General features: G+C 43.8%; 4 protein-coding genes across 8 annotated transcripts; all 4 read left to right on the top strand.

Moving 5' to 3' along the window:
• The first annotated feature begins 1,560 nt into the window (after positions 1-1,560).
• On the top strand, positions 1,561-11,428 carry LOC143895257 (uncharacterized). Of its 2 annotated transcripts, XR_013256260.1 has the most exons (6): positions 1,561-1,685; positions 2,251-2,394; positions 3,087-3,375; positions 3,830-8,560; positions 8,640-10,984; positions 11,036-11,428. XR_013256260.1 is itself a non-coding variant. In XM_077402277.1 (5 exons), exons 2-5 carry the CDS (start codon positions 2,267-2,269, stop codon positions 9,000-9,002), a joined length of 5,511 nt encoding a protein of 1,836 aa, XP_077258403.1. In that variant the 5' UTR covers positions 1,561-1,685; positions 2,251-2,266; the 3' UTR covers positions 9,003-11,428. The 2 variants fall into 2 exon arrangements, 1 of the variants encoding a protein (XP_077258403.1); XM_077402277.1 differs by having other exon boundaries at positions 8,640-11,428.
• LOC143895263 (uncharacterized) lies at positions 10,837-13,377 on the top strand. The gene is made up of 2 exons (XM_077402289.1): positions 10,837-12,184; positions 12,583-13,377. Exons 1-2 carry the CDS (start codon positions 11,924-11,926, stop codon positions 12,907-12,909), a joined length of 588 nt encoding a protein of 195 aa, XP_077258415.1. The 5' UTR covers positions 10,837-11,923; the 3' UTR covers positions 12,910-13,377.
• Positions 13,378-14,529: 1,152 nt separating this feature from the next.
• On the top strand, positions 14,530-26,604 carry Nrx-iv (neurexin-4). 4 transcript variants are annotated; one of them, XM_077402279.1, is made up of 11 exons: positions 14,530-14,906; positions 16,124-16,219; positions 19,236-19,432; positions 21,077-21,218; positions 21,305-21,675; positions 21,773-22,108; positions 22,206-22,680; positions 22,751-23,080; positions 23,164-23,469; positions 23,600-24,226; positions 24,318-26,604. In XM_077402279.1, the coding sequence occupies exons 1-11, from the start codon at positions 14,843-14,845 to the stop codon at positions 25,169-25,171; spliced, it is 3,798 nt and encodes a 1,265-aa protein (XP_077258405.1). In that variant the 5' UTR covers positions 14,530-14,842; the 3' UTR covers positions 25,172-26,604. The 4 variants fall into 4 exon arrangements, with proteins under 4 accessions (XP_077258405.1, XP_077258404.1, XP_077258406.1 ...); XM_077402278.1 differs by lacking the exon at positions 19,236-19,432 and adding an exon at positions 18,408-18,604 and having other exon boundaries at positions 14,531-14,906; XM_077402280.1 differs by lacking the exon at positions 14,530-14,906 and having other exon boundaries at positions 16,130-16,219.
• On the top strand, positions 14,863-17,873 carry LOC143895262 (L-aminoadipate-semialdehyde dehydrogenase-phosphopantetheinyl transferase). Its single transcript, XM_077402288.1, has 3 exons — positions 14,863-14,906; positions 16,124-16,219; positions 16,732-17,873. Exon 3 carries the CDS (start codon positions 16,891-16,893, stop codon positions 17,743-17,745), a length of 855 nt encoding a protein of 284 aa, XP_077258414.1. The 5' UTR covers positions 14,863-14,906; positions 16,124-16,219; positions 16,732-16,890; the 3' UTR covers positions 17,746-17,873.
• Positions 26,605-26,680: the final 76 nt, after the last annotated feature.

Raw genomic sequence — 26,680 nt, 5'->3', positions numbered from 1 at the left:
ACGGGTTTCTCGCGCGAGCCCGTCCGTCTCCCCGATCGTTATCGAACCTAAATCTATCGGTTTTCGCGGTGTCGGCCTGGCTTGGCCTCTGGCCTGGCGATCGAACGGGGGTCTCTCGAGGAAAGAATTTCATCGTCGCCCCGTAATGAGCTCTCCCCAATTCTCCAAATCCTAACAAGAGTCGGGGGGAGAGGGGGGGGCCCGTGTCCCAATGGGACACGTCCAAAATTTATTCCGGCGAGCCGCCACCGGACGGCGATTGAATTGATTCGCTTATGAATGAGTCGCGCGAGGAAGAATGAGTCGCGCGCGACTCGGGCTGCGGTCCATTTGACGCTACAAACGCTTCGAAGCATTCCTCTTCTCTTTTCTTTCAATGAAGAAAGAAGGAGAAGAAGAACGCTCCAAAACATTTCTAGCGTCAAGTGGACCGCAGCCTCGATAAAGGACATAGGTACGCTCGAGCGCTTCGCGCCGCCTCGATGCTGCCAGGATAATTCAGCGTCGAATCTCGCGTCTCCGAGAGAGATTTTCCCCGAAATCCGACGTTTTTGCGACGCTCTCTCCTCGACCCCGCGGGGCCCGACGGCGGTTCTTTCACAATTTCATACGTCACGTACGCGACTCATTCGGTCGATGTACCGTTAATCGGCGTGAATCGTCGGCCTGGCTTACGCGCGTACGTTTGTCGTTTGAGAAAAATTATTTGCGGGCCCCCCTCTTGCCCCCGCTGGCGCGATCCTCGAGCGCGATTCGTGAGCGGTGACACGTTGAGCGACGATGTAGAGGGGGGGGGGGGGGTGTGGGACGAGAGATAAACCCGAGGAAAAATCCCGGTCCGATCCGATCCGATCCCGCGATGAAATTCTGACATGGTTCTAATTGGCCATTGTACCCTCTCGGAGTCGCAGGCGATCCGCGCTCGATATAGAAAGAATGCGCGCGCGTACGTGCACGCGCGGTCACCTGTTTCCGCGTAATCCGCTCCGTCCGTCCATCCGACGGCGACGGCGACGTCTCTCTCTCGCGAGAGAGGCGAGAGGAGGCCCCCCCCGAGTCCTTTCTCTGTCTTACCCTCCAGGAGCGCGGTCTCCCCCTCCTCCTTATATCTCCTCCGCCTCTTGTTCCGCTGCGCTCGTACTAGCCAAGGATCCTACCTTGCAGTACGTGTTTATCCAGGGTACAAGACGGCAGAAGAAGCGGAGCGGACGAGCGGCGTAAGGAAGAGGGCCCGCCCGGAGTCGTGTCAAGCGCGAAGCGGAGCGGATATATAAAGGGGGAACGGAGGACGCGCGCGAAGAAAGGGCCCCGCGGAAAAGAAAAGGGAGGAGTTTCGCGAAACGTGCTCCGTAATCATCGCCGAGGTCGCTACACCGGCGAGTCTGACAGCAAGGTCGACCGCAAAATCGTCTCAACTGCTAAACGTCCTTGATCCCTTAACGAAGAAGGGAAGAAGGGAAGCGAGAGAGAGAGAGAGAGAGAGAGAGAGAGAGAGAGAGAGAAGGCAAACGCGAAGAAGCAGAAAAAGGGGGGAAAAGGGATAGACGTCGAACGTTTTTTTTTTCTTTTTATCGCGAGTATCGCGAGTGTCGAGCGGCTAGTCACCGGGTTATCGACGTGGATCCGCGTCCCTTCTCGACGGGATTAAATGACATTTCCAGGGAGTCTACCTTCGCCTGCAAAGTGTGAGTGCAATCTGCGAAATCGCGCGACAGCCTGTCGACGTACACGCGTATATTTCGCGATGATCCGCGAACACGGATGTGGGAGGAAAAGGAAAGAGAGAATAGACGATTAGACCCGCCGGGTTTTGTGCGCTGATCGATCAACTCCGCGCCGACGGTCATCCCCTTTAGATTTAGGCGCGACGCGAGGCGATCGGAACGTAATTGGGCGACGAAAAACCGGTTAGCGATATGTAACGACAACCAGCAAGAAATTGCAAGGTTCGGTGACCTATCTCTCTTTCCTTCCCCTCGCGTTTCTTTTTCTTCTCACGCTGCCGTGTCGCGTTATTCGGCTAGCTCGTCTACGTATGGTATTCTTAATTGGTAACGCGCGCGAACATTTTATTTCCTTTAGATTCACTCTTTCTTTTTTCTCTCTCCATGATTTATCGAAGATCATGTTTTGATAAATGTTCTTATTTTAAAGGTTTTAGTATTACGAGAGCGCGCGTTTTTAGATACCAGAAAAATTCAGAAAACGAGAAAACGAATCCTCAACTTCGGAATATCTTTGGGTTTTCAGAGAATCGAGAATTATCATGTTGTCGCAGCGATTGCGCTGGCTCCTGCCGGCACTAATCGTGTCCTGGACGAGCCTGCAGTTAGGCGCGGCTCTACCGGCTCACAACGAACGTTCACACGTGTCTGCGAACGCGTTCGATCCTAGGTCAGTATCACGCGGGAGATCCCCAATTAACTTGTGCGCAATGAATTGCGCGTCGTGCACGTAAACATGTAAAATTTACGTTAAACGTGTAAATTTGTACGGGAAATGTAGAATTAGAGCGGGGGGTGCGCGGATCGGCGTAACAATGCATCCAACGTAATCAACGCGATTCCATTAACGCGGACGAGTTATAGCGGCATGAGATAATACGAACAAGTAGATCCAGATAGGAATCGCGCCTCGCGTGGGAAAGACAGGACGGAGAATGCGGAAGAGGAGAAAGACGAAAAACACGGTCGGCTCTTATTATAGAGATCGCGCGGCTTAGTTTTCGTGCCGCCAAACGGTCCTCGCCGCTCTTAACGAGCTTCTCTAATTAGAGAAATTGCGCGTCCGCATTGAACCTCCGTTCTTATCAGTTCGATGTAGATTCCACAGTGATACACTCTGTCGTAACTCTATATCGGGCCGATTTAAATTCCGCGGCAGGTTCGCCGAGACGCGTAAGAGAAGTGTTCTCCACGTGAGAAACGAACGAATACTCCGATCCGCCTTGCACGTACGTTACGTATCGACGTTACGCGTCGCGTTCAATTTACGTATATTCGTAGATTGAGATTTAACACCGAAGTGGCAAAAGGGTTACTTTACCCCGATAATATTCTGGACGACGCTTTCGATACGTTTTACAGCGCGGCCACCTCAACAATTATCCGTCAGGACCACGATGGACGCGCGCGTCATTCAACGAACGGCAAAAACGAGACGCAGTCCGGCCACAAACTGGTCGCTTCCCCGGCCGGACTTTTGCGGCCCGACAAGTTTCAGTTTTATACCTACGACGACAAGGGCGATATGATTACGCGGCAGATGACCGCTCAGGAAATTCAAGGTCTCATCGCGGCAGGTGGGGCGGATCACGTCGCGATGGACAGACAGGAGCCTCAAAAAGCCGACGATGTCCTGACGGGCGGCAAAAAGGTCGGTTCCCCGTTTCACTTGTTTCGCGTCTTTTGTCTCGTAACCATAGATGGCTAATAGCGCGACTAATACAGAATACTATAATATTTATTACGTCTAAATTAGAATACTTTGGATATTGCCGCAAATGAATGAAAGCAAATTATGAAATTGATATGATATACGTTTGACAATTAGATCGAGCGAAAAAAAAAAATCATCTAAAAACATTAATTAAATAATAATTTTTATAATTAATTAATCCTAAATCGGGATGAAAAAAAACCGCGTGCTCTAAGCGTCGTAATATTTTCGCAACTGCTCTGTCTAACATCGATCGTATAGATTTCTAAAAACTGTTAGATTATATTTAGATATATACAAGAAGCGAGCGAGAACGTACGAGGTAGGAGCTAACGGAGCTGTCACGTCTTTTCGTTTACGGATTTAATACATTCCATCCGTCGCATTTTAGGTCATGGATGTGGTACAGAAGGTACAGAACGTGCTGAAGAGCGCACTCGATAAGCCACCGACCTTAACGGGTTCGATACCGAAGATTCCGGAACACGCGAACGTCGAATGGAGCAACATTCTACCTTCGATTCTATCCGGCGAGACGGCCGCGATCTCCCCGAACGGCGAATCCAGCCAACTGTCGCACAAGATTACGACGGAGAGGACGGAAGTTGAGTCGACGTCGAGACATCCGACGAAAAAACCGGCGACGTCGGACGTTCAGACGAACGCGTACGCCGGCTTTACCAATAACGCGCAGGGGAAACCTCAGCATGGCCATCACTCATCGCAGCAAACGGCAGCGACCGAGAAACCGATGATCCCGGTTCCGGTCATCACCCTGACGGAACACAAGTTGTCCACGTTGCAATCCGCCGTTACCCAGAGCCCCATCTTCCAGATAATCAGCGTGATTCCGGTCGAGAGTGTCGCGATCAAGGGAGGCCAGACCGATCTCCCGTCTACAGCTGGTACCAGTGCCGCGAGTTCGGCGATCACCCAGCCGTCCGCTCAGACCGAGGGAAGTCAAACGGAACAGTACGTCGAATTGACTCTGTCCGAAGTGCCCGAAGGCATAACGTTCCCGCAGCTGACGAGTCTAGACATGTATCCCGTAAGTATTACGAAGCAGACGACCACGAGCAACATCAAGGTAGGAAGCCAAGGGATGGAAGCCGCGGCGACCTATTCGACGACCACGCCGGGCGTATCGATACATTCCTCCGTCACGAAGAAGACAGTGACGCAAGGCGGGTCCGGCGAGTCGACGAGCGCGACCGACAAGATCTCTCCCTCGAACGCGAGTTACGTTCTCGTACAGAGCAAGAACAATACGAAGGTATCTGACGATTCCTCGTTCGCGTCTGGCGTTACGAAAGGATCTCAAGCGAGCGGGACGTACAATGACGATAAGGTAATCCCACAAACCGATACCCTCGCCACCCCGGTGCCGATTTCCCATGCGTCTTCGAAACCTGAGGAGGGCTCCAACGAAACCACGCCGCGCTCACCGTCCACGCTCGCTTCCGTTATTACGAGAATCAAGGCCACGACCGTCCCGACGTCGTTGCACACGCTCATCTCGGATCATTATCTCGGCGAGGGCTTCTCAACGGTTACGAAAGAGTCGTCGGGCCCGGTTACGTCGACATACGGGGAGAATTATCTTAATCCTCTGCCGACCGAGATTCAATCCTCGCCGCCGCTAGAACCGTTACCCACGCAGTTAATCGACTCCTTCTCGAGTGTAATAAATCAAGTTTCGGAAGTGAAACCACCTGTCTTGTCCCTGTCGTCCACGTCGAACGAAAGGCCCGAGATACCGATCGTGAATATTAATTACGATCAGAGGCGCAACGTATCCGAGGCGAACGAGACCGCGGTCGTAAAAGAGGAGAATTTCAGGCCCGTCGTTAATACGCAAACCTACGTAACAGTTACCACGGAGATCCCGTCACGAGACGCAACTCCCGAGCTCGTTGAACATTCCGTCATCTATCGGCCTCTCAACGCGGTGGGCGGGGAATCAAGCACGATCGGTGTTCCCGCGAGCTCCCAGATTACGGCGACGACATCAACAGCTTCGACCAAGATCGGAGCGACGAATAATAGAGTAGTGATCAGTAATTCAGCCACGACGCCAGCTGGGCTCAAATCGACCGCAACGATTTCCGGATCAACGGCACCTTCGTTCGTGCAGCTTCAACTCGAGAAGTTGCACGCTACGGTCGCGGCTCCGCCGGCGAGCCAGACCGAAAGTTCCGCGGCTCCCGAGAGTACCGCCGACAGAATCGCACCTTCCGAAAAGACCTCTATGTCTATAGCGCCTAATGCAGCCAAAACCCAATCGACAATCGCATCGACCGACACGAGTCTATCTTCGATTAAGCCTATGACGACCAACGAATACTTTGACAACGCTCTCGCGAGCTTGAACCTGAGCGATCCGGTGTCCGCGATCGATCAAGTATTGAGCATCGCGCCGCTACCGTCCAACATCCCCGCGATCGAGCCGATCGGTTTACCCAGCAACGCATCGAATCTCGCGGCTAGCGGTTTAGCGAGCGGCCTCATTGCCGGATTTGCAACAAGCACGTCGGGCGTGTCGACCGACAAAATTAACAGCGATCGAACGGTTGAGAACAAATCGGACGAATACACGAAGCTTACCCAAGAATCTATCGAAAATGTCACTAAAATATACGAGGAGATCGTGGGACTTGATCTGAACGATCAGAAGGAAAGAAACGTTACGCAGTCGACGCAAGAGACACTAACGGACCCGACTCGAAACGGTACATTAATTTACGGCGCATTGACGCGGACGAAAGAGTCGAATGATACTTTAGAACCGATTAAATTGTCGAGTAGTAACGAGAGATTCGACAATTCTACGAAAGCACCTTTATCATCGCCGGCAAATAAATTCACAACCGTCAATGATGAAGCAAAGAACGGTGTTGGGCAGAGCGCAACGACCGTGAGAATCATCACCTTAAATCCTGAGCAGACGACAACGACTCGTTCGCCAGGCGTCAATAAAACGACGCTTGGTGCGAGCAGCAACCAGAAGAAAACGGAAATCAAGGAGGAGGTGAAAACCACAGAAGCGCCCATTGTGAGGACGGACCAAAGTCCAGAATTTTCTCAGGTATCCGTGATAGTCGCGAATGATACCGGAAACTCGGGACAGGCGGAGAGCAGTCCGAAAATAGAGGCGTTAGGCGAAAAGAATGGTTCGTTCGCGGATACTTCGTCAGTGACGAAGGAGACCGTAGCGATTCCCTTCGTCAATGATTCCACCTCCGAGTTGTACAGCTCACCCGCGTATAGTAACCTAACAGCGGATGCCTCCGTTTCGAACGTTACGTCTGACAGCGCTAGCGAGTCGAATCAAAATTCTACCGATTCTGCATTTTCGCAGCATCCAAATCGCGTTACCAGCACAGTTGGCTACAAAGACGTAGATGACACGCAGAATAAAAAGGACGAGAATAACAATGACTCTTCTCCTCAATTGATCCAAGAACACACCGATAGCTCGATCAAGGTTGTAACACAGGAATCGACGGGCAACGCAAGCGGGAACAAAGGGGATATTCCCCGGCCTGACAACCCTGTCAATAATACGTCAAATCAGAGTGTTGCGCAGATCGTATCGACGTCAATAAAGAGCGACGGACATTCGGATAATAGCACGGAGAACAAGATCGCGTCTTTGAAACATTCCGAGAGTTCGCCGAAGCCGGACGTGACACGCTTGCAGGCGTCGACGCCACCCTCGAGTGCTCCGGTCCGTCAGACGTCGAAGCCCGCGGTCGGTCATAGACCGTCGGAGAAGTCCGACGTTACAAAGACTGACGCAGACGTAATCGCGGAGGACAAGTGGACGCTCATATCGCAACAGGCCCCGCCGACCGTGTCGAAGCTTCCGAAGCCTCCGAAACCGCCGAAGCCGTTGAGGAAACCGGTCAATAACGCTCAGACGTCGTCGCCGTTGTCATCGCCTTCCACCTCGAGTGAGAGCACTCTGGTTCGTTCTCCAGGAGCCGAAGCGGCGGCGCATCAGCAAGATCAGCAGCAATTCCCGACGCAGTCATCCCTCCTACCGCTGGACGCGTCTCAGAGCGCAATTGGCTTGGACATCACCGTAAGACACACGAGCGCCGATATTGTGAATTTCGCCAAGCTGTGCAACGAGCTGGCCTTCAATTTCTGGGTGGCCACCAACAAGGGTCTGAGCACCGCGAGATCGCTGGCGCTATCGCCGTTCGGCATGACCAGCTTGCTGGCGATGATCTTCCTGGGCGCACGCGGCCCGACGTCCGATCAGATGAACGAGGTCCTCGGTCTGGACGACGTGGCCACGTTCAATCCGCACCTGGTTTTCCAGAACATAACCGACGCGGTGGGCCTGGTCCGTGGCCAGGGCATCGCGAACGCCGCCTTCGTCCGTGAGCTGTTCGCCGATAAAATGAAGGTCAGGAAACTCATGCCCTTCTACAAAGAGCAGGCGCAGCAATTCTACGAGGGTCTCGTGACCGAGGTGAACTTCGCCACCATCAGCGATCTCGTGCGCAGGAGAACGAATCTGCTGGTCAGGAAGCAGACCGGTGGCCGAATCAAGGACTTCGTCAAGACGAACACGGTGCCGCTCAGATCACCCTTGGCGGCGCTCTCCGCCAACGTGTTCCAGACCGATTGCAACAGCAGTCTGACCAGTTCCGTCGGCAGGGACGGCGAGCTGTACTTCGCCGTCTCGCCGGCTGTCCGACAAAGGAAACTCATCCCGGTCCCGGCTACGACTTGGCGATCGGGTGTCCTGGCCGGCTACGAGCCCAGCATCGACGCTACGGCGGTCGCTCTCGGAGGCAGCGACAAGTTAGTTTCGACGATCTTTGTGCTGCCGGGTCAGCAGGGCCACACAGCGCCCGGCGACAACCTGGATCGTCTCGAGCAGCGCCTCGTCAGAAGCGCGTTCCGCGACGGCGCCTGGAACAAGCTGCTCAAGGTTCTGATATCGCGACACGGTCTCGAGCTGCAGGTGCCCAAGTTCAGTCACAGGTCCGTGGTCAACGCGACCGCCGCCTTGAAGAGGATGGGCCTCGACGAGCTCTTCTCGGGCAACGCCGACTTTAAGGGCATCAATGGCGTAGGTCACCGTCTTCACTTAGCCGACGTGTTACAGGCAAGATATACATCCATCTGCTCGATACGCTCGATACGCGCGAAAACGCTATACTTATACTCGTGAATTTTCTTCGCAGATGAATTTGTTCAGCACCTGTGGCGACGAGAATATTCTCAGCGGACGACATCACGTAGAAACGTATCCCGCGAGTCCATTAAGGAGAAACGTTGGACGACGAATGGAGGACGACAATTCCGGAAACGTTACCGAGGAGGATACGTCGAGATACCGCGCGCTGTCGCAAGAGGACAATGGGGATTCCTACGCGGACCAATCGCTCACGGATCTGTACGGATTCTACAGGGAGGAGAGGCAGCTCTCCGGATCGTTGGAGAGACCGAGATTGAAGCTCGACAGGCCCTTCTTATACTTCGTCCGGCACAATCCTTCCGGCATAATACTTCACATGGGACGTTTCAATCCGCGATTACTGCCCTAAACGGAGGCCCAACTATCTTCCAACCGAATGCCATTAATTCGATCCTGTTCCTTCTATTCGACATCCACAAATTTTTGTACGACCGAGGAAAATAACTGATTCTCGAGATTTGCTCGACAATTGCTCAAACCACTCGTTCTCTATTAGTCGGGAGATCTAACGCGACATTGCACGATCTGTCGCGGCTCGCTCCTTTTGAACAACGAAGGTAGGACGTGTACTTGGTATGTAGAAAATTTGTAAACAATTTTGCTTAGAGTTATATTTTACGTATTAGTTTTTCCATGGTCTTCACTTAGAGATAAGAAATTAGCGCGATATCTCGCGATATCGTTCGCGGCACGTTAATATATGTCACAAACGGACCCACGCGACATTGGCATGGATCTTATCACTTTTATGGTATATTTAGAAAGTGGTTAAACGCATAAAAATAACAGACTGAAGAACAGAAGAAAAAAGAAAGACGGTACGAAAGAGGAAGATCTTAATCGCGGTCCAAATAATCATAATCATTTATTATTATTAGATTTCTTGTTTCATGTACGAGCAAAATATGACAATTAGCGCGATCGCCAGCGAATATTAAACGCAAACTTTTATCGAGTATCAATACTTTATTTGGACCCTGATTGACATTATACGCATTCTTTTTAATACGATCAATTTGTGTGATATGTAACCGAGCGTTGAATTTTCTTTTTGTACATTTCGTAGAATTAATCTGTTAGGATTACGCGTTCAGTCCACACGCACGTACATTGTGTATATGAAAAATATTTCAATGTATCCTTTCTCAACGAAGTTAATGTCGAACGGATGACGCGTTGAATAAAAGCAACGTCTCTCGTTCGTTCTGTCGTTTTTAAAGGCAAACTTTCAAGCTGGCTCTTTGGGCATTACCGTACTTGTGAACATAAGATAAGGAAACTGCGTTACGCTGATATCGCGCAACTTACCATAAATAATAGTATATGCGAACTTCTTTCCCAATACGGACAGCTCCGAAACACCGACCGACATTCACATATCGGCATTGTAAAATATCTCGCAATGTAGAATATATAAACGAATAGCGAAAATTACATTGTACCTGCTGCTATAAATTTTAATCGACACGATCTTTGACGAAACGTATGACCCGCAGACGCATCACAATTACGTCATCATATGTGTATCATATACACTACCGTTCAAAAGTTTGGATGCACTACCTTATTTTAAGAAAAACAACAGTGGTGCCAATAAAATTTTTTAAATGAACTTTTTCCTTGGAAAATGATTAGAAATAATACTGTGTTCAATATTTAAAACACACAGTAAAGTTTCACATATGTGAAATTTTTCTTTAAAGATATTGGCATCACTATTGTTTTTCTTAAGAAGTGCTTCCAAACTTTTGAACGACAGTGTATATATCATATACATATTACGTAATATTACATAATATTAACAACAATAACACATCTATATACAATCGTTGTTAATATAATTAGCTCCTTGGCGATACTATACATCTCACTGAATAATAATTAACATATATTTGATAGTGCTTTCTACATACATATATAAAGAAGACACTATATATATGTCACGAAGAGAAACCTTTTCATATTTTACAACTAATTATGCATATCATCGTCGTTATCTATGTCAAAATGGTGCGCGTCATCGCTATAGATATATAGGTGATAACTATCCTGAGTGGCATTGAGGGGGTCTTCATTCGCTTATCGCGTAGTTATCGTAAAGCCGTCGTAAAGGTGGAAGCTAATTGTTTTCCAGTTTTCAACGTTGCAACACGACCGACTGATAAAGCGATCGAAACTGCTCGAACAATTCCATTTAAAGTTGCGGTTTCACGGTGACAAACGCGATCGAGCGTCCCTCGGCTTCGGCACGACACGCTCCGGGCGATCGTCGAATCGAACGTATCGAAAGTGACAATCGCGAGTTTTTAAACGTATTGATCGACATACGAGGTACGCGACCGAGTGGCAAATATATTTATTCGTTTTGTCGCCATTTTCCAGTATTTCTTTATCGCTCGCAAGCGGTTAGCCCGCCGATTTGCATGCGTCGCGCAAGCTGCAGGAATTTGATGCGTCAAGAACCGAGTTGGATTTCTTATCGGGTACTTACACGTATCTTGCTCCGAACTCGGAACGAATTTTCAGCGTCGCTCGGAACAGAAGCGTCTGGGTAAACGATGGGTTGACACGAGGTTTACGTACTTTGCGCTCAAGTGCATCCTCGATCCGTTGCGCAACGTTAGTGCGACGTTAAACAATGTGAACACCTCGCTTCGAACGATCCACGATTGTTCGCGAATCGATAGGTTCATCGGTACACAAAAATTCGATTTCATTGTCGACCGTTGATGTATTATTGCCCCGATATGATCGAGTCGTTTTTCTAAAAATATACTCACGTCGAAGAAGATACTATATACGAATGAGATGTGAAAAGGCGGCACTTTTATGCATCAGCTCGCGGGGATCGTTTATCATCGCAAATAAAGTAGTGTACGCTTGATAAGTCGGTAGATCGATAACGACCGCGAGGAGGAAATTTGCCTCTCTCCGACTCTGTTTCATATATAATCCAGGATGTTTTTTCTGATCCTGTTGGTACGTATACCGCCTTGCTGATAATTAATATTTGCCCGGCGCGATCATCAATAATGTAATATTCGATAATTTTACGCCTGTAATCTTATCTGCGTTCGTTCGCCGATCGCTATCGAGAGGTCTCGTACTCTTTGTTTAAATCCGCGCATTGTCGATCGTTGCGACGTTAGAAAAGTCGCAGAACGGCGTAGTTTCGAGGGAATAAAAAGCTCGACGCTTCGAACCCGCGTTTTCCGTCTTAGACGGGGTGAAATTCTCCGCGCGACTCGGAAGCTGTGTATCGAATCTGTAATGCAAATTATTCAGGATGCGGATTGCTCCGGCCGCATGCTGGCCACCATCCTGGTCGCGTGGGTGACGACGGCGATGATAGCCTCGATATTACTGCAATGGCAGCACATGTGGATCGTTCTGGTAATATTGACGCTGCTCTTCTTCTTCGTTTGCGGCTACACCGTCTACACCGTGAAGAGAACTCAGGCGAGAATTCTGATCGAGCAGCAAAGAGCGGCGATTCGGACTATCTCGGACATTACTGCCAATCGCGGACAGGTATACATACCTTTCTCCGATTTATTATTTTCGAACGATATCTCGCGCAGATCTGCTGGCGCAAATCGTACATGGAGAAAATATTTCGGCATAGAATTAGACGTGTAAAAAGTGTCTCGCGATGTCTCGTTGTAAAATGTTGAAATTGGAGTTGTATTTATAAAAATTGACATCCAATTATGTACCTTCGCTAAATGCGCATTGTAAAAATGTAAGCGCTTTGAACCGTACTATACGGAAATATATAACAGCTCAATGTATATTTTTAACAATTAACGTTTACGCTGTAATTGGTCGAGCTTTAAGTTTCGCTGTAATATTCCTCCTCGTGTACATGTTAAAAGACACAACATCTCCAACAATCCCAAAGTGCAAGGAGTTAAATTTGTGCTTTGCAGGCGGGACCGCTGGCGTTCGCGATGCGCTCGACTCCAGATTTACCGCCGTCTTACGCGTCTGTGATGACCGTACAGGGAACATCCGGAACACCTGGTCATCAAACGTCAAGAACCGTCGATCCACCCGGCGAAAATAAATTCCTCGAGGATCCTCCGCCATACGCCATCGTGGTCGCTTCTATAAATATGCAGGAGCGAAACGCGGAAGTCTCGAACGAACCGTACGTGCTGCCCGTCGCGTTGACGAAAAAATACGACGCCGCCGTCGCTTCCGCTAGTTCCGGCCTCGCCTCATCCGCGTCACACACGTGCCCGCATCCGAGATGATTTAATCGAATTAGTCCTGCGGAAGACGCAGATAAAGCTGGCACTGAAAAAAATGTCGAATCACGCGAAGGATGTGCGAACGAGTGGATTTCTGATACGATCACTCGATCAAGATCGAAATCTCTCGTCCGCGAAAGCGATCGTTATCTCGAAGATATCATCAGCGAGAAGAGCTTATATATTGTCAGGCGAAGAAAAACGACCGATCAGAATTCCGAATTCGTATACGATCGACTAAAAGCGCGTTTATCGCGAACGAAAGGGTCGCGACACATATATATCTGTTTCGTTCTTTCAAGAATTTTAATAGATTCTCGTAACCGCGATACCTCGCGCCCGTTTTACGACACCCGAAATCTTTAATTTGTATTCCCCGCATGTCCATCCTTAGCGGATTTTTTACAGCGTTATATGCATTTGTAATTTTTACAGCGATTGCTGCGTAATAAAGACCGAGTCCGATTTGTAGCACCAGTTGACCCTTTTATACAGTATTGCTGGATTATGAATATTAATTCGAAGAAACCCATCAGACAGCACGCGAGTTTAAGGGCCACTTCGACCAAACTCCGATTGACTTTAATCGTTGCACGATCTGGAAATGACCGCATTTGTTAATCGACTTAATGAGCAAATGCGATTGGTCATTTCCAATGGACTAATCAACGATTAAGTCAAACGGATTTTGGTCGAAGTGGCTTTTAGAGACATCTCAAAGTTATCTTTTTTAAAGACGTTTTTAAGACTTTTACCAAAAGACGTTTTATAGACGTCTTCAAGACTTTCTGACAACCCAGACCCCAGATATTATTATATATAGAATTTATGAGACAAACAGCTAATTTTTATGTTTAAAATTTTTATGTTAATTACATTTTATGCAAGGTAGGCGTTACGATACAATATCTAGGCTGTTGCTCTTCTTCCTGCATGTGCTATGTCTATAACAACGATACGAAGTGGTGAATGAAGCTGCCTGAGATTGTCGCAAGAATACAATTAATTTTATATATATATATATATATATATAAGTGAGCCAACTTGCAAAAATCCTCCACCACCACCGCCGATTCTTCTTTCCATTGTACATTTTTTAGTTTTTTATTATTTATTTTATTTACAATTTTTTAAATTATATAGTCGCAGGGATTTCAAAAAACCGGGACATTGTGGAATAAATAAAAATTTTATTAATATAAATATAAATATAATTTATAACATATTTATAAATATAAATTAATAAAATTTTAACTCGCAATTTCCCTCACAGAATCTAGGATTTAGCAAAATCACTGGTAAAATTGTGTAATTTTTATTTATTCCACAATATCCTGGTTTCTGGAATTTTGCAAAAAAAACGAATTACACGCTGCGATATACATATTTTTTAAAATTATTAATATTAATTATATATATTACAATATAATACCGACTGTCTATAACAGTACCTTGTTGGTAATGTCATCAAATACATGATTGCCGAATGACGATTATATGTGTTACCGTCACAGTTATATCCGCAAGAGGTAACAGATCGGGCGCGTCTACGCGGCGCGTCGAGTGACTAATTCGATACATTGGGAATTGGAAACGAAACGCCCGAAACGGGGACGGGGGAAACGGCAACGGGTAACGGCACTAACGGCAAAGTCGGCAAACGGCCGCGGCACGAGGCGCGGCACAGCGCGGCATTCATCCCCGCGTCACGTCATTCTGCGTCATTCCTCGTCGTTGTTGATCCGCGTCATCGGCGTGCCACCGATCGTAGGAGCGTGCCCTCGAAAGGAAAGTCGACGGAAAATCTACACAGGGGAAAAATCCAGCGCGAGTGCGAGTGGCACCAGGCACGCGTCTCGTTTTTCTCGGGGCTCGAGAATCTCGCGCTGGGACAGAGACTAGAGACGTTTTCCAAGCGCAAGGTTGCGATGGTACGATGATCGCTCTCGGGTGTCTCGTGTACGCATTCGCCGTAGCGGCGGGCTCGCTCGCGCACGCCTGTAAGTAAAACCTCTGACACGCATTGAAACCGCCGTGGTGCCGCACAGTGCGGTATAGTGCACACGAACCCGTAACCCCGTAACACTTCTTGGCACGACCCAGCCCATCTCGGGATAACATGGCGCGCGTGAGCGCGAGTGCGAGACGCGTAAACGGCGTAAACGCAACCTGCGTACGTCATACACGAACATATAATCAGGTTCATCTTGAGATCTTATCTGTAATTCGTTTTACTTGCGATTCACAAAGTGTGTTCTATTTGCAGATCGGTGCGCCGTGTAATACGAGACATTCCGAATCCGGAGTACACCCATGCATAAGATATACGCTGAGCACACACGCACGTGAAAATGTGAAAAAAATTATAGATAGAAACCCGTCGGATATCTCTGCCTAAAGTTGGATGCGAATTACAGATCGTTTAAAATGAGTTTTACACACATTTCGTGTCTGGCAGTTATCGTTGTCACGTTATTTCTCATCCATTACTTCTCTCTGCAATGCATTTTGTCCCCGGATGGTCAAACCTGTCGAATTTAGATTTTACGAAGTGCCTGTCACAAATTTTGACAGTAGAGTGACGGTAGAAATGCAACGGGAATCTGTCAGCAGAGCGCGACGGTGGATTGCCTGCGGAAACCGAGTAGAATCCGACGTGTTCCATTTAAACGGTCTGCTCCGATTGAAATTACGGAGTCTGCTCGATTTTTGCTGGCAATTTGCTAGATTATGTCGGTGGGCTCCATTGGCAAAGCACAAGCTTAATGCGGATGCACTTGATGCCAATCTGCTGCAATATTCTGCTTGAAATGGCTTGAATCTCCTGGCAAACGTACTTTTTGAGATTACTGAATTACTTCATCTCAATTTATTTTTTTATATATGTATTATACAAAGCGACAATGTACATTGAGAGAATCAATAATACTAGATATTAATATATATATATATTTTATTTCGGTGGAAATAAAAATGTTAATTTTACTACAAAATCTATCTTTGAACAATATTTTACGTACTTGGTTTTATTTTAATTATTCAAATTTAACAACCACATCAAAATAATTTTATAATGATTGTGCGCTCGCTTAGTAAATCCAAAAGAGTTTTGCTTGCTGCAACGTGCACTTTGCCAGGAGAATATTTTATAATTCTCGCATTTCTATACATAATTTATCAAATATTTTAATAAGGTATTTTTACAATTTTGTCCTAGATGACGACGAATGCATCTTTCCTCTTTTGGATAGAGCTCAACTAACAGCGACGACTTCCTTGCCGGAAAGAGGACCGAACAACGCTAGGCTAAATGGTGAGGAATGAAACGTTTGACTACTTAATCCTTATCTTAATTCCTTTAGGTTTCGTTTCACTTATTGGACGTTAATTATTGTACATCTGTATACTTTATATATGACATATAGTTATATGATATTAGCAGTAGTCTGTTGCTTGCTCTCTACTCCTATGAGGTCTGTCGTTATCTATATTGTGCACTATATTTGCTTTTGTTTGCATTAATAATAGTTACAAATGATTCTGCTACTACTATGCGTTGTTTTTCAAAATGAAAATTCCGGTAAAAGTCAAGAAATTTAATTACGTGTTCAGCGGACACTGCCCGCCGTTGCGCGCTCAATTATGAGAATTAGGTGAGCCTATACGTGCTCGCGACGATGATTCATCGCTCAATCACTTTATATTCTTTCGTCTCGTTTGTCTTCGTCTTTATCATGTAGCACTTTAAGTGGAAGTACTTATAAAAATCTCTTGGATTGAAAGCAAAACGAACGATAGTATATAATAAATTTATATTTGCTTCAGGTGGATCCTAGCAAGTAGCCTGGAGAGTATCTCAAACGAGATATTTCGAAAAGCATTGCTTTTATAATCAGAGACATATAATTTAACAATATACTACCTGTGATCCTAGACCAGCCAAAGAGTGCGTGGGATGTGCAAACTATAAGCGATTTGAACGTTATGCTTAGTGCCAATATCGTTAGAATGTCGTCAGCCGTTCGTTGGGCATTCAATTGGAAAGAGTGGAATCCGAGCGAGCGGGAGTTTGAGCACGCGACTTCTTGTATACAAAGCGACGAGAAGGAAAGGCTAAAGAGATTTGTGTTTCGTAAGGATGTCCGAGCTTCCCTCGTGGGCAGATTATTAATGAGAAAGTTCGTTAACGAGTATGCCGGTCTTCCGTATGATAAAATCACTTTCGTCAGAGACGAGCACAACAGACCCGTATTAAAAGATAATTCCACCCTTGTGAACTTTAATGTTTCTCATCAAGGTTCTTACACGGTGTTAGCGGGCGAGATTAAAAACGTGAAAATAGGTGTAGATGTTATGACATTAGAATATAACGAGGGTAAAAACATCTCCGAGTTCTTTCGTCTGATGAACAAACATTTCTCTGCGGCTGAATGGGATGAGATCAGAGGTTCAGGCAAATCGGGAGCGGAGCAAATGTCCATGTTTTTCAGACATTGGGCATTAAAAGAGAGCTACGTTAAAGCGCTTGGCGTGGGGGTTTTCGTTGACCTAGGGAGTATAGATTTTCGGACGAATTCGAAATTAAGCGAAGATTCGATCACAACCGATACAGTTTTGCACGTCAACGGAATCAAGCAAGATTGGTTATTCGAAGAGACCTTGCTCGATTCACGGCATTGCGTTGCCGTAGCGTTGCAAGAAAACGATAATTCATTACGATTGCGTAATACCCCGTTTGAGATAATGAATTACGATAAACTTGTAGCCCACGCAGTTCCACTCTTTCCGATAGATCCTCAATACACGATCCAATATTTTGCAAAATACGAACAGCCATAGTTTTATTTTATAAGATTCGTAAGATATTGCAATACGTGAAAAGTAATGTTTGTTTCTTAATATGTCAAGAGGATGGATATTATAAATTGTATATTACTTCAATTAAAATAATAAAGCACTAAGTAATACTTTACAATTTCTTTAATTACCTTATGTGGACTGTGAATAATTTTCTATACGTAAAATATTACGATACAGTCAAATTGCAAAATAAGGATTTTATTGTTTCTTAATCTTTGTATAGAGTAAGCATAACAAATCTCGAGAAACGCGATTAAAGTTTTCTATCATTGAAATGTAAAAAGAGAAGCGTAATTCAACGTGTTAATTCCGAGTGTCTATACATATATGTATATATATACGTAATTTATATTTATGTTAACGAATGCTATCTTGGCAAACGACTTCATCTTTTCACACAAGAATTGTTATGTAATGCCTGAGAAATCTTCGGAAGAACTTTTGCATCCTATTGCAGTCTAAAAGATTTGAGTTTGCAACATATAAGTTTGGTACAATCACATGAATTAAAACTCTGAGTATAAAAGCAAAGTATTGTCAGGATTAAGTTTGATTATTTGGCTATGTTCTATCCCCATTATTCATAAGCGCTCTCCTACGTTTACTTTGAGTTGCATGCATGCATAAATGTTGTGGTGTAGGCGGAAACGCATGGACGGCTAGCAGCTCTGATTTCGGTCAGTATTTAATAATCGACTTGGGCCAAGTGATGAACATCACAGCTGTGGCAACTCAGGGACGATCGTCGCAGAACGAATATGTTATGGAATATCGTATTGGCTACGGTACCAACGGACTGGATTATGTGGATTTTAAGGAAGAAGATGGCCATGCGAAGGTAAGCTCGTTCTTTCTCGGTGCCGTTGATTTTCTACTCTGGCTTTTGATACTTTTGCTTCTAATAATAATTTAACGACGGTAAGGCTTGGTATGATTAATAAATATGTATAAAACTGATTTAACACGAAGCTTGCTTATGCATGCTTGTAGAAAATAACGTAGTAATCCGTAGCAATCTGTGTAAATATGTAGAATAGTTAATAAAATATTTTACAAAACTTTATATTATGAGCGATATGTTCAGGTTTGTTACTGGTAAGTATCTTAATGTGTTTTACACATACTTTCACTTGGGCAATGCTTTGCACCAATCATTTTTGTTTTCGTTATTTAAATTAAATACTTATTTCGCTAAATGTTACATTATTTTTTTCTAACATATAAACATGCATTGGGATGCAAAATAACATATATTAAATAAAAATTCATACGATAGCTGAATGTAAGACTTAAATGAATCTTATATATTCAGAAATACAGATTTATAACTAAAATAGATTGACTGGCAAAAGTCATCACGAAATAAATTAAATTAAATTCATGATCCTTTCATTATTTCCTACATCCAATTGCATGGTTTGCTTCTACTTTTCTCCTCTTACACATGGACATGGAGCTGGGCTTTACAGGAGATTCCGCGTGGTCACCAGAACTTAGCAGTTACAATCAACATCTTACTATGGAGCTGGGGGACAGATATGAGATCCGCAGCATTGCTACGCGAGGGCGGGCACACACTAATGAATACGTGACAGAATATATTATCCAATATTCTGATGATGGTCAAGCTTGGGCCAGTTATGAAAGCCAGGATGGTGTAGATGAGGTATTGAATTTCAAGGATAGAGTCCACAATTTTTCTACTCTCACGTATATACAGGGTGATTCTTTCGCACAACACACAAACACACGCACAAACACGTAACACGTACGCAAAGACACATACACAAATATTAAAATATATATTTTGTTACAATATTAAATCATAATGTAAAGTTTTTTGTTTAGATATTTGTAAAATTTTCTAGGAAGATGTATTGCGATAAAAACGAATGCATATAAATTTAATTTCAATAATCTTTTTGCTCTTCTACGTATACACTGACGATAAGCTGATAATATTATTTTCTTAATCATTGATCTTTCGTAGAAATATTGTAGAAATTTTATTAACGAAATGAGTTTCTTTAAAAACTTCTCGTACATTTTAAAAGATACTATTTGGAATCTTCTGTTCTAATAATCGCTATTGGGGTTTGAAAATTAAAAATAAATTATGGTGTCATTGTGATAATGTGGAAGAGGCTTTTAATGAGCTTAGAGCTCTTAGAGTCGCATATTTGGATTACAAATGCAATATCGCCTCCGTATTGCATTTGCATTTGTATTGTCAAATGCATCTTTTGTTTCGTCAAACATCTTTTCTCAACAATAGAACTTGAATATGACAGATTTGATGATAGAATTGATAAATGGTTTTAGTACTCGGCTATTCAATATTTAATATAGACTATTCGTTTATATCTAAAAAAGAGATTATCCACTTGTGGATGTTATACATGAAAATCATAGAAAAGGAATTTATATAATTCATAAGAAAGAAGCAATATTTTGCTTTTCTAGAATTTTGTCCATAATGGCACCATATCCATAGCTCTTATTGTCATCATACGTCAGCTCTTGATATTGCCGTGTCTTTTGTCACTAACAATTTGCCTATACTAACGTACATACTTATGCAATTAACGGTGGTTGGGTAACATTCGTTGCATTTACAGCATTTATTAAAAACTTGTGACATAAGCGAGTGATCTTTGCCTGAGTGCGCGCAATATAAATCGTGCAATTAAATTAACTTTTATAATTCTTTTAATGTGACATGATTTTCAGTATATCTAAATTAACTGTTTGGCGAACAGTTCTCTATTTCTGATAGCTACTGTTCGTATAAGTATTTACTTTTGACTTACAGCATGCACGCAATTTATTTAATTCTTCGTAGTCACACTTTTCTAGAATCCGGTGTTAGTCATACTGGGTCATATCGACTCAGTCGATTTTGAATGGTTGTCATTTTAATGGTATCGGTCCGATCGGGTTCAAATAATTCTGGAACATACCTTGAACATTCTAGAATATAAAATTGCGGTTTTGTGAGAAATCAAATGGCAACATGTTGAAAAAGAAATCGTGAACGAGTACATGATTAACGATAATCTCTACCTATAGAAGATACTTCAAACTCTTTTAGATGGCGGACCAAGCCCTATTTCAAGCTAGGTATTTAGCTGATATTTAGATCCAAATGAGTGTGTGCCCAATGGACCCATGTGTGACTACGAAGGGTTAAATTCTGCACGATTGTCGCGGCGATTAATTACTGACTGACACTGAGGTAGCAAACAGGGAATATCGATTTATAATAACAGCAGGCACCCTAAACGTTCTCATCTCTCCTTTCTTTCTACAGATGTTTAAAGGTAATGTAGACGGAGACAGAATAAAACTTAATAAGTTTGAAGTGCCGATAATCGCGCAATGGATTAGAATAAATCCAACACGATGGCGAGACAGGATATCACTGAGGGTCGAACTTTACGGATGCGACTACGGTATAAGACAATAATTATATGCGTTTGTTTTGTGTGAGACGGTACATCAGTTTGTAAGATGACAAATCTATCGTTTTACATTTCAGTGTCCGACGTTGTTTCCTTTAACGGATCCTCCCTCGTACGGCTAGATTTACTCAGAGAGCCTATCGAGACTGATAGACATTTTATACGTTTCCGATTTAAGACGAACAACGCCGATGGCGTGTTAATGTACTCCCGCGGCACGCAGGGTGATTATATAGCCTTGCAATTGCGCGACAACAGGATGTTACTCAATATCGATCTCGGATCCGGTATTATGACGAGTTTATCCGTCGGTAGCCTTCTGGACGATAACATGTGGCACGACGTTTTAATTTCACGCAATCGGAAAAATATTTCCTTCTCTGTCGACAGAGTACTGATTAAAGGTAGAATAAAAGGAGAGTTTCATCGACTGGATTTAAATCGAGAGGTGACTTTTTCTTTTTAATTAACGTAAAGCAATATGGTACTTAGTCGATCAGTTACATGAACGCATTTGGACTAACTTGAATGAATGCTCCTTCTAGCTCTACATCGGCGGTGTGCCTAACAAACAGGATGGTTTAGTGGTGAATCAAAACTTCACCGGTTGTATAGAGAACTTTTATTTAAATGCAACGAATATAATTCACGAGCTGAAGGAAACGATATACGACGAGAATTTGCGATACTACAAGATCAATACGATCTACACCTGTCCGGAACCTCCGATAATACCCGTCACGTTTTTAACTCCCGGATCTTTTGCCAGGCTGAGAGGCTACGAGGGTGTACCGTCTATGAATGTTTCTCTCGCATTTCGAACATACGAGGAGAGAGGAATAATTCTTCACCATCAGTTCACGACTCCGGGCTTCGTCAAGGTTGTGCACATTTTCATTATAATTGTTCGAGCACAGCGTTTAATGCTATTCGTAAATAAAGCGTAATTAAATTTATTTGTGTATTTTTAATATGCAGTTATATCTGGAAGAAGGTAAATTGAAGGTCGACATACAAACGAAGGAGTACCCGTTCGCGAGTTTGGACAATTTTTACGAAAAGTTCAACGATGGGAAATGGCATCAAGTAATCTTGACGATCGCCAAAAATTCACTCGTTTTAAATGTTGATGGGCGCCCGATGAAAACGGAGCGTCTCCTGGATATGTTAACCGGATCGCATTATTTGATCGGCGGTGTAATCGGAGCAGGGAGCAATTATGGCTTTGTTGGCTGTATGAGAATGATAAGTATCGATGGGAATTATAAATTGCCGACCGACTGGAAGGAAGAGGAGTACTGCTGTAAGAACGAGGTTGTCTTCGACACTTGTCAGATGGTGGATCGCTGCAATCCGAATCCTTGCAAGCACTTCGGTGTTTGCCGTCAAAATTCTGACGAGTTCTCCTGCGATTGTGCCAATACTGGATACACCGGCGCCGTTTGTCACACCTGTAAGTAATCGTGCGTTAGTAAAATATAAAATATCTCTGCTAAAGTTAACAATGTTACAATTTTATGCAGCGTTAAATCCCCTATCGTGCGAGGCATATAAGAATATGAATTCGGTAAATCAGCGTGCGGAAATTAAAATCGACGTGGACGGGAGCGGGCCCTTGAAGCCTTTCCCTGTCACCTGCGAGTTCTTCGCCGACGGCCGCGTAATGACGGTTTTACGTCATAGTAACGAGCATTCGACTCCTGTCGATGGATTCGAGGAACCTGGCAGCTTCATACAGGACGTTAATTACGACGCTGACCTTGATCAAATAGAGGCTTTATTAAATCGATCTATAAGCTGTAGACAAAGGATAAATTACGCGTGCAAACATTCCAGGTTATTTAATTCCCCAGGTAATTATGTCTTAAATATCTGGCGTCTTTTACCCTGACATCCTTTTTATTCACCTCTTATTAATCTTTATGATCGTTTCCAGTTTCCCAAGGCGATTACTTCAGACCGAACTCGTGGTGGGTGAGTCGGAATAATCAAAAGATGGATTACTGGGGCGGCGCGTTGCCCGGGTCGCGAAAGTGCGAGTGCGGTATACTTGGAAATTGCGCGGATCCTACCAAGTGGTGCAACTGCGACGCTAATCTGGAGGGGTGGTTAGAGGATGGTGGGGATATTACAGAGAAGGAGTATCTGCCCGTCAAACAGTTACGTTTCGGCGACACCGGTACGCCGCTCGATGAAAAAGAGGGTCGTTACATGTTGGGTCCGCTCATTTGCGAGGGCGATGGTATGTTCAATTATTATTATTATTTTTTTTCATTCCAATATACATACAATGAATGGATAATCAACATTCATTATTATTAATTAATTAATTATCGACGACACAAATATAACACGTGGTCATCTTATTATAGATTTGTTCAAGAACGTAGTCACATTCCGTATAGTAGATGCTACCATCAATTTGCCGACCTTTGATATTGGGCACAGCGGCGACATTTATTTCGAGTTTAAAACTACTGTCGAAGATGCTGTGATAATTCATAGCAGAGGACCCACCGATTACATCAAGGTTTCTATAAACACTGGCAATCAGATACACTTCCAGTATGTGGCCGGTGGAGGGCCGCTTACCGTTAGCGTGCAAACATCTTACAACTTGGCTGACAATCAGTGGCATTCCGTGTCAGTGGAGAGAAATCGCAAGGAGGCCCGGATTGTCATCGACGGGGCGCTGAAGAACGAAGTGCGAGAACCTCCGGGTCCAGTGCGAGCGTTACACCTTACCTCGGCTTTCGTGGTGGGTGCTACGACCGATTACAGGGACGGATTCGTCGGTTGTCTAAGAGCGCTACTTCTCAACGGTCAGTTGCAAGACCTGAGGGGTTACGCTCGGCGCGGATTGTACGGCGTTACGGAAGATTGTATCGGCAGGTGTGAGAGTAATCCTTGCCTCAACAATGGCACGTGCCATGAAAGATACGATGGATACTGGTGCGACTGCCGATGGACCGCATTTAAGGGACCAATTTGTGCGGACGGTAAGTAGAAAAGATAATTTCGAACACAAAATATCCAATGAAATCTGTTACTATTAAACTCGGTTATTATTATTTAAATTACTATTTTCAGAGATTGGCGTGAATATGCGACCTAGTTCGATGATAAAATATGACTTCATGGGCAGCTGGCGTTCCACCATCGCTGAGAAAATACGCGTTGGCTTTACGACAACGAATCCGAAAGGATTTCTATTGGGCCTGTTCTCCAATATTTCTGGAGAATACATGACTATAATGGTATCAAATAGCGGACATTTACGCGTAGTATTTGACTTCGGTTTCGAACGGCAGGAGGTCATATTCCCGTTCAAGCATTTTGGTTTGGGGCAGTATCACGATGTCAGGATCGGCAGGAAGAATTCAGGCGCCACTTTGATAATGCAGATCGATAATTATGAGCCAAAGGAGTTTAATTTTAACATAAAGAATTCCGCGGACGCGCAATTCAACAATATCCAGTACATGTACATTGGCAGGAACGAATCTATGACGGAGGGATTCGCGGGCTGCATATCGAGGGTTGAATTTGACGACATATATCCGCTAAAGCTGCTCTTCCAAGAGAACGGACCTATAAATGTGCGTTCACTCGGTACTTCTTTGACCGAAGACTTCTGCGGGGTCGAGCCGATTACGCATCCACCAGATATCGTAGAGACGCGACCACCGCCCGACGTGGATGAGGAGAAAGTGAGAGCGGCGTACAACGAGACTGACACAGCTATTCTGGGAAGCGTGCTAGCGGTTATTCTGATTGCACTTGTAATCATGGCGATTCTTATAGGCAGGTATATGTCTAGGCATAAAGGCGAATACTTGACGCAGGAAGACAAGGGTGCTGAAATTGCTCTGGATCCGGATTCAGCGGTCGTAAACTCTGCCACCGGCCATCAAGTCCAGAAAAAGAAAGAGTGGTTTATCTAAAAATGATCTAAAACTGAAATGCATCATATTAGATATGTATGCGTTAGAGAGAAGTAACAGTAACTTAATCTAAAATATTATATATACATCTTTGATAAGGATAAAGTCTCTTTTGCTCCATTCAACTATTATCCTTTTATATATGTTATAATTTTGTGTCGGGGACACAGAAATGAATCATAGAAATAGAATCCAAAAAGCTGGTTAAGATTCAGAAAAACGAACTTTTGAATTTGATATGAGATCTGTATAACGATACTATCTGTTAAATGCTTAAAATTTTAATTACAAGTCCAATTGTTAATATTATTTAGAGATTATTTGTGTATGTGATGTCTCTCCTGGAGGGTTTGACAGCAATACCATAAAGAGGCCTAATGTTCTTTGAAACACTAAAAAAATATTTTGTCGCTATCTCTAATAGTTTTCGAGCATACATTTTTTTGTAATACTTTACGTGAACACTTACTATAAATTTAAACTAAAACAAATGCTCAGAAATTGCAATTACATTTTGTAAAACTAAATCTGAGTTTTGGTTAGCTTTTTTGGAGCTTGTTTCACTATATAACATTCACGAGATTGTTATTCCATATTATTTCTTAATGTATTTCTCGCAATTTTGCATGATATGATAGCCGGTATATCAAAATTTCCTTAAAGTGCAATTACAATAGCAAATAAATGATTTTTATTTTTGCATTTCGCAAGCGTTTATTGTGCGAATAAGAAAAATAATTAACTGGTTATATTATATAATTAGCATTTTCTGACTAGAATGTGATATATAATTATCATTGTCATTGTGTCGTTATTCCAATTAAATGCATTTTCACGGTGGAGCATAAAAGAGCATTTTATGTAATATAACTAGAGTTTCCATGTACAAAGCTATCTTTACTACAGATAAACTTATATATTTCGTTCCCTCTTTTTTTTTTTTTATAAGTTTACAGTATTAATCGAAATGTCTACCGTCCAAAGTGTGTTTAATACTTTTTTTAGATTTATTTTATTTTCACTTGTAGGTATATGTAATTATTTTACCGATGTTTTTTTTTACTTAATCTGCAAACTCACTGTAGTAATTTTATTAATATTAATGTAGCATTAAGAATAATAATTGTAATGATAACTACAACGGCAGAAACGATAATAATTGTATACTAATCATGTAACACAAAATGAAAATGTACATAAGTCATTTTTGTACGAATAGCATATTCGTTATTTCTGCTATATATAAATCAATGTCTAGTACAACGATCACGTTGAACAGAAAACATGCATTTTTCACGTTTCTGTACGAACAAACCGCTAATACAAGTAATACTCGTTGGAAAAAAAAATTACATAATGATATCTGAATGAACTATATATCTTTTTTATACAGAGAACGGAATTAAACAAAAATAAATCATTTATGCGTTTTATTCTTGTTTTATTTTTCATCAAGACTTTTTTGAATGTGTGATTTACGTTTCCGTTTTAAAAGAAATCATTAAATTC

This window comes from Temnothorax americanus, unplaced genomic scaffold, assembly GCF_048541705.1.
Source record: "Temnothorax americanus isolate GAGA-0224 unplaced genomic scaffold, ASM4854170v1 Scaffold15, whole genome shotgun sequence".
NCBI classification, from domain to species: Eukaryota; Metazoa; Arthropoda; class Insecta; order Hymenoptera; family Formicidae; genus Temnothorax; species Temnothorax americanus.
This window is presented reverse-complemented; position numbering and strand designations above follow the sequence as displayed.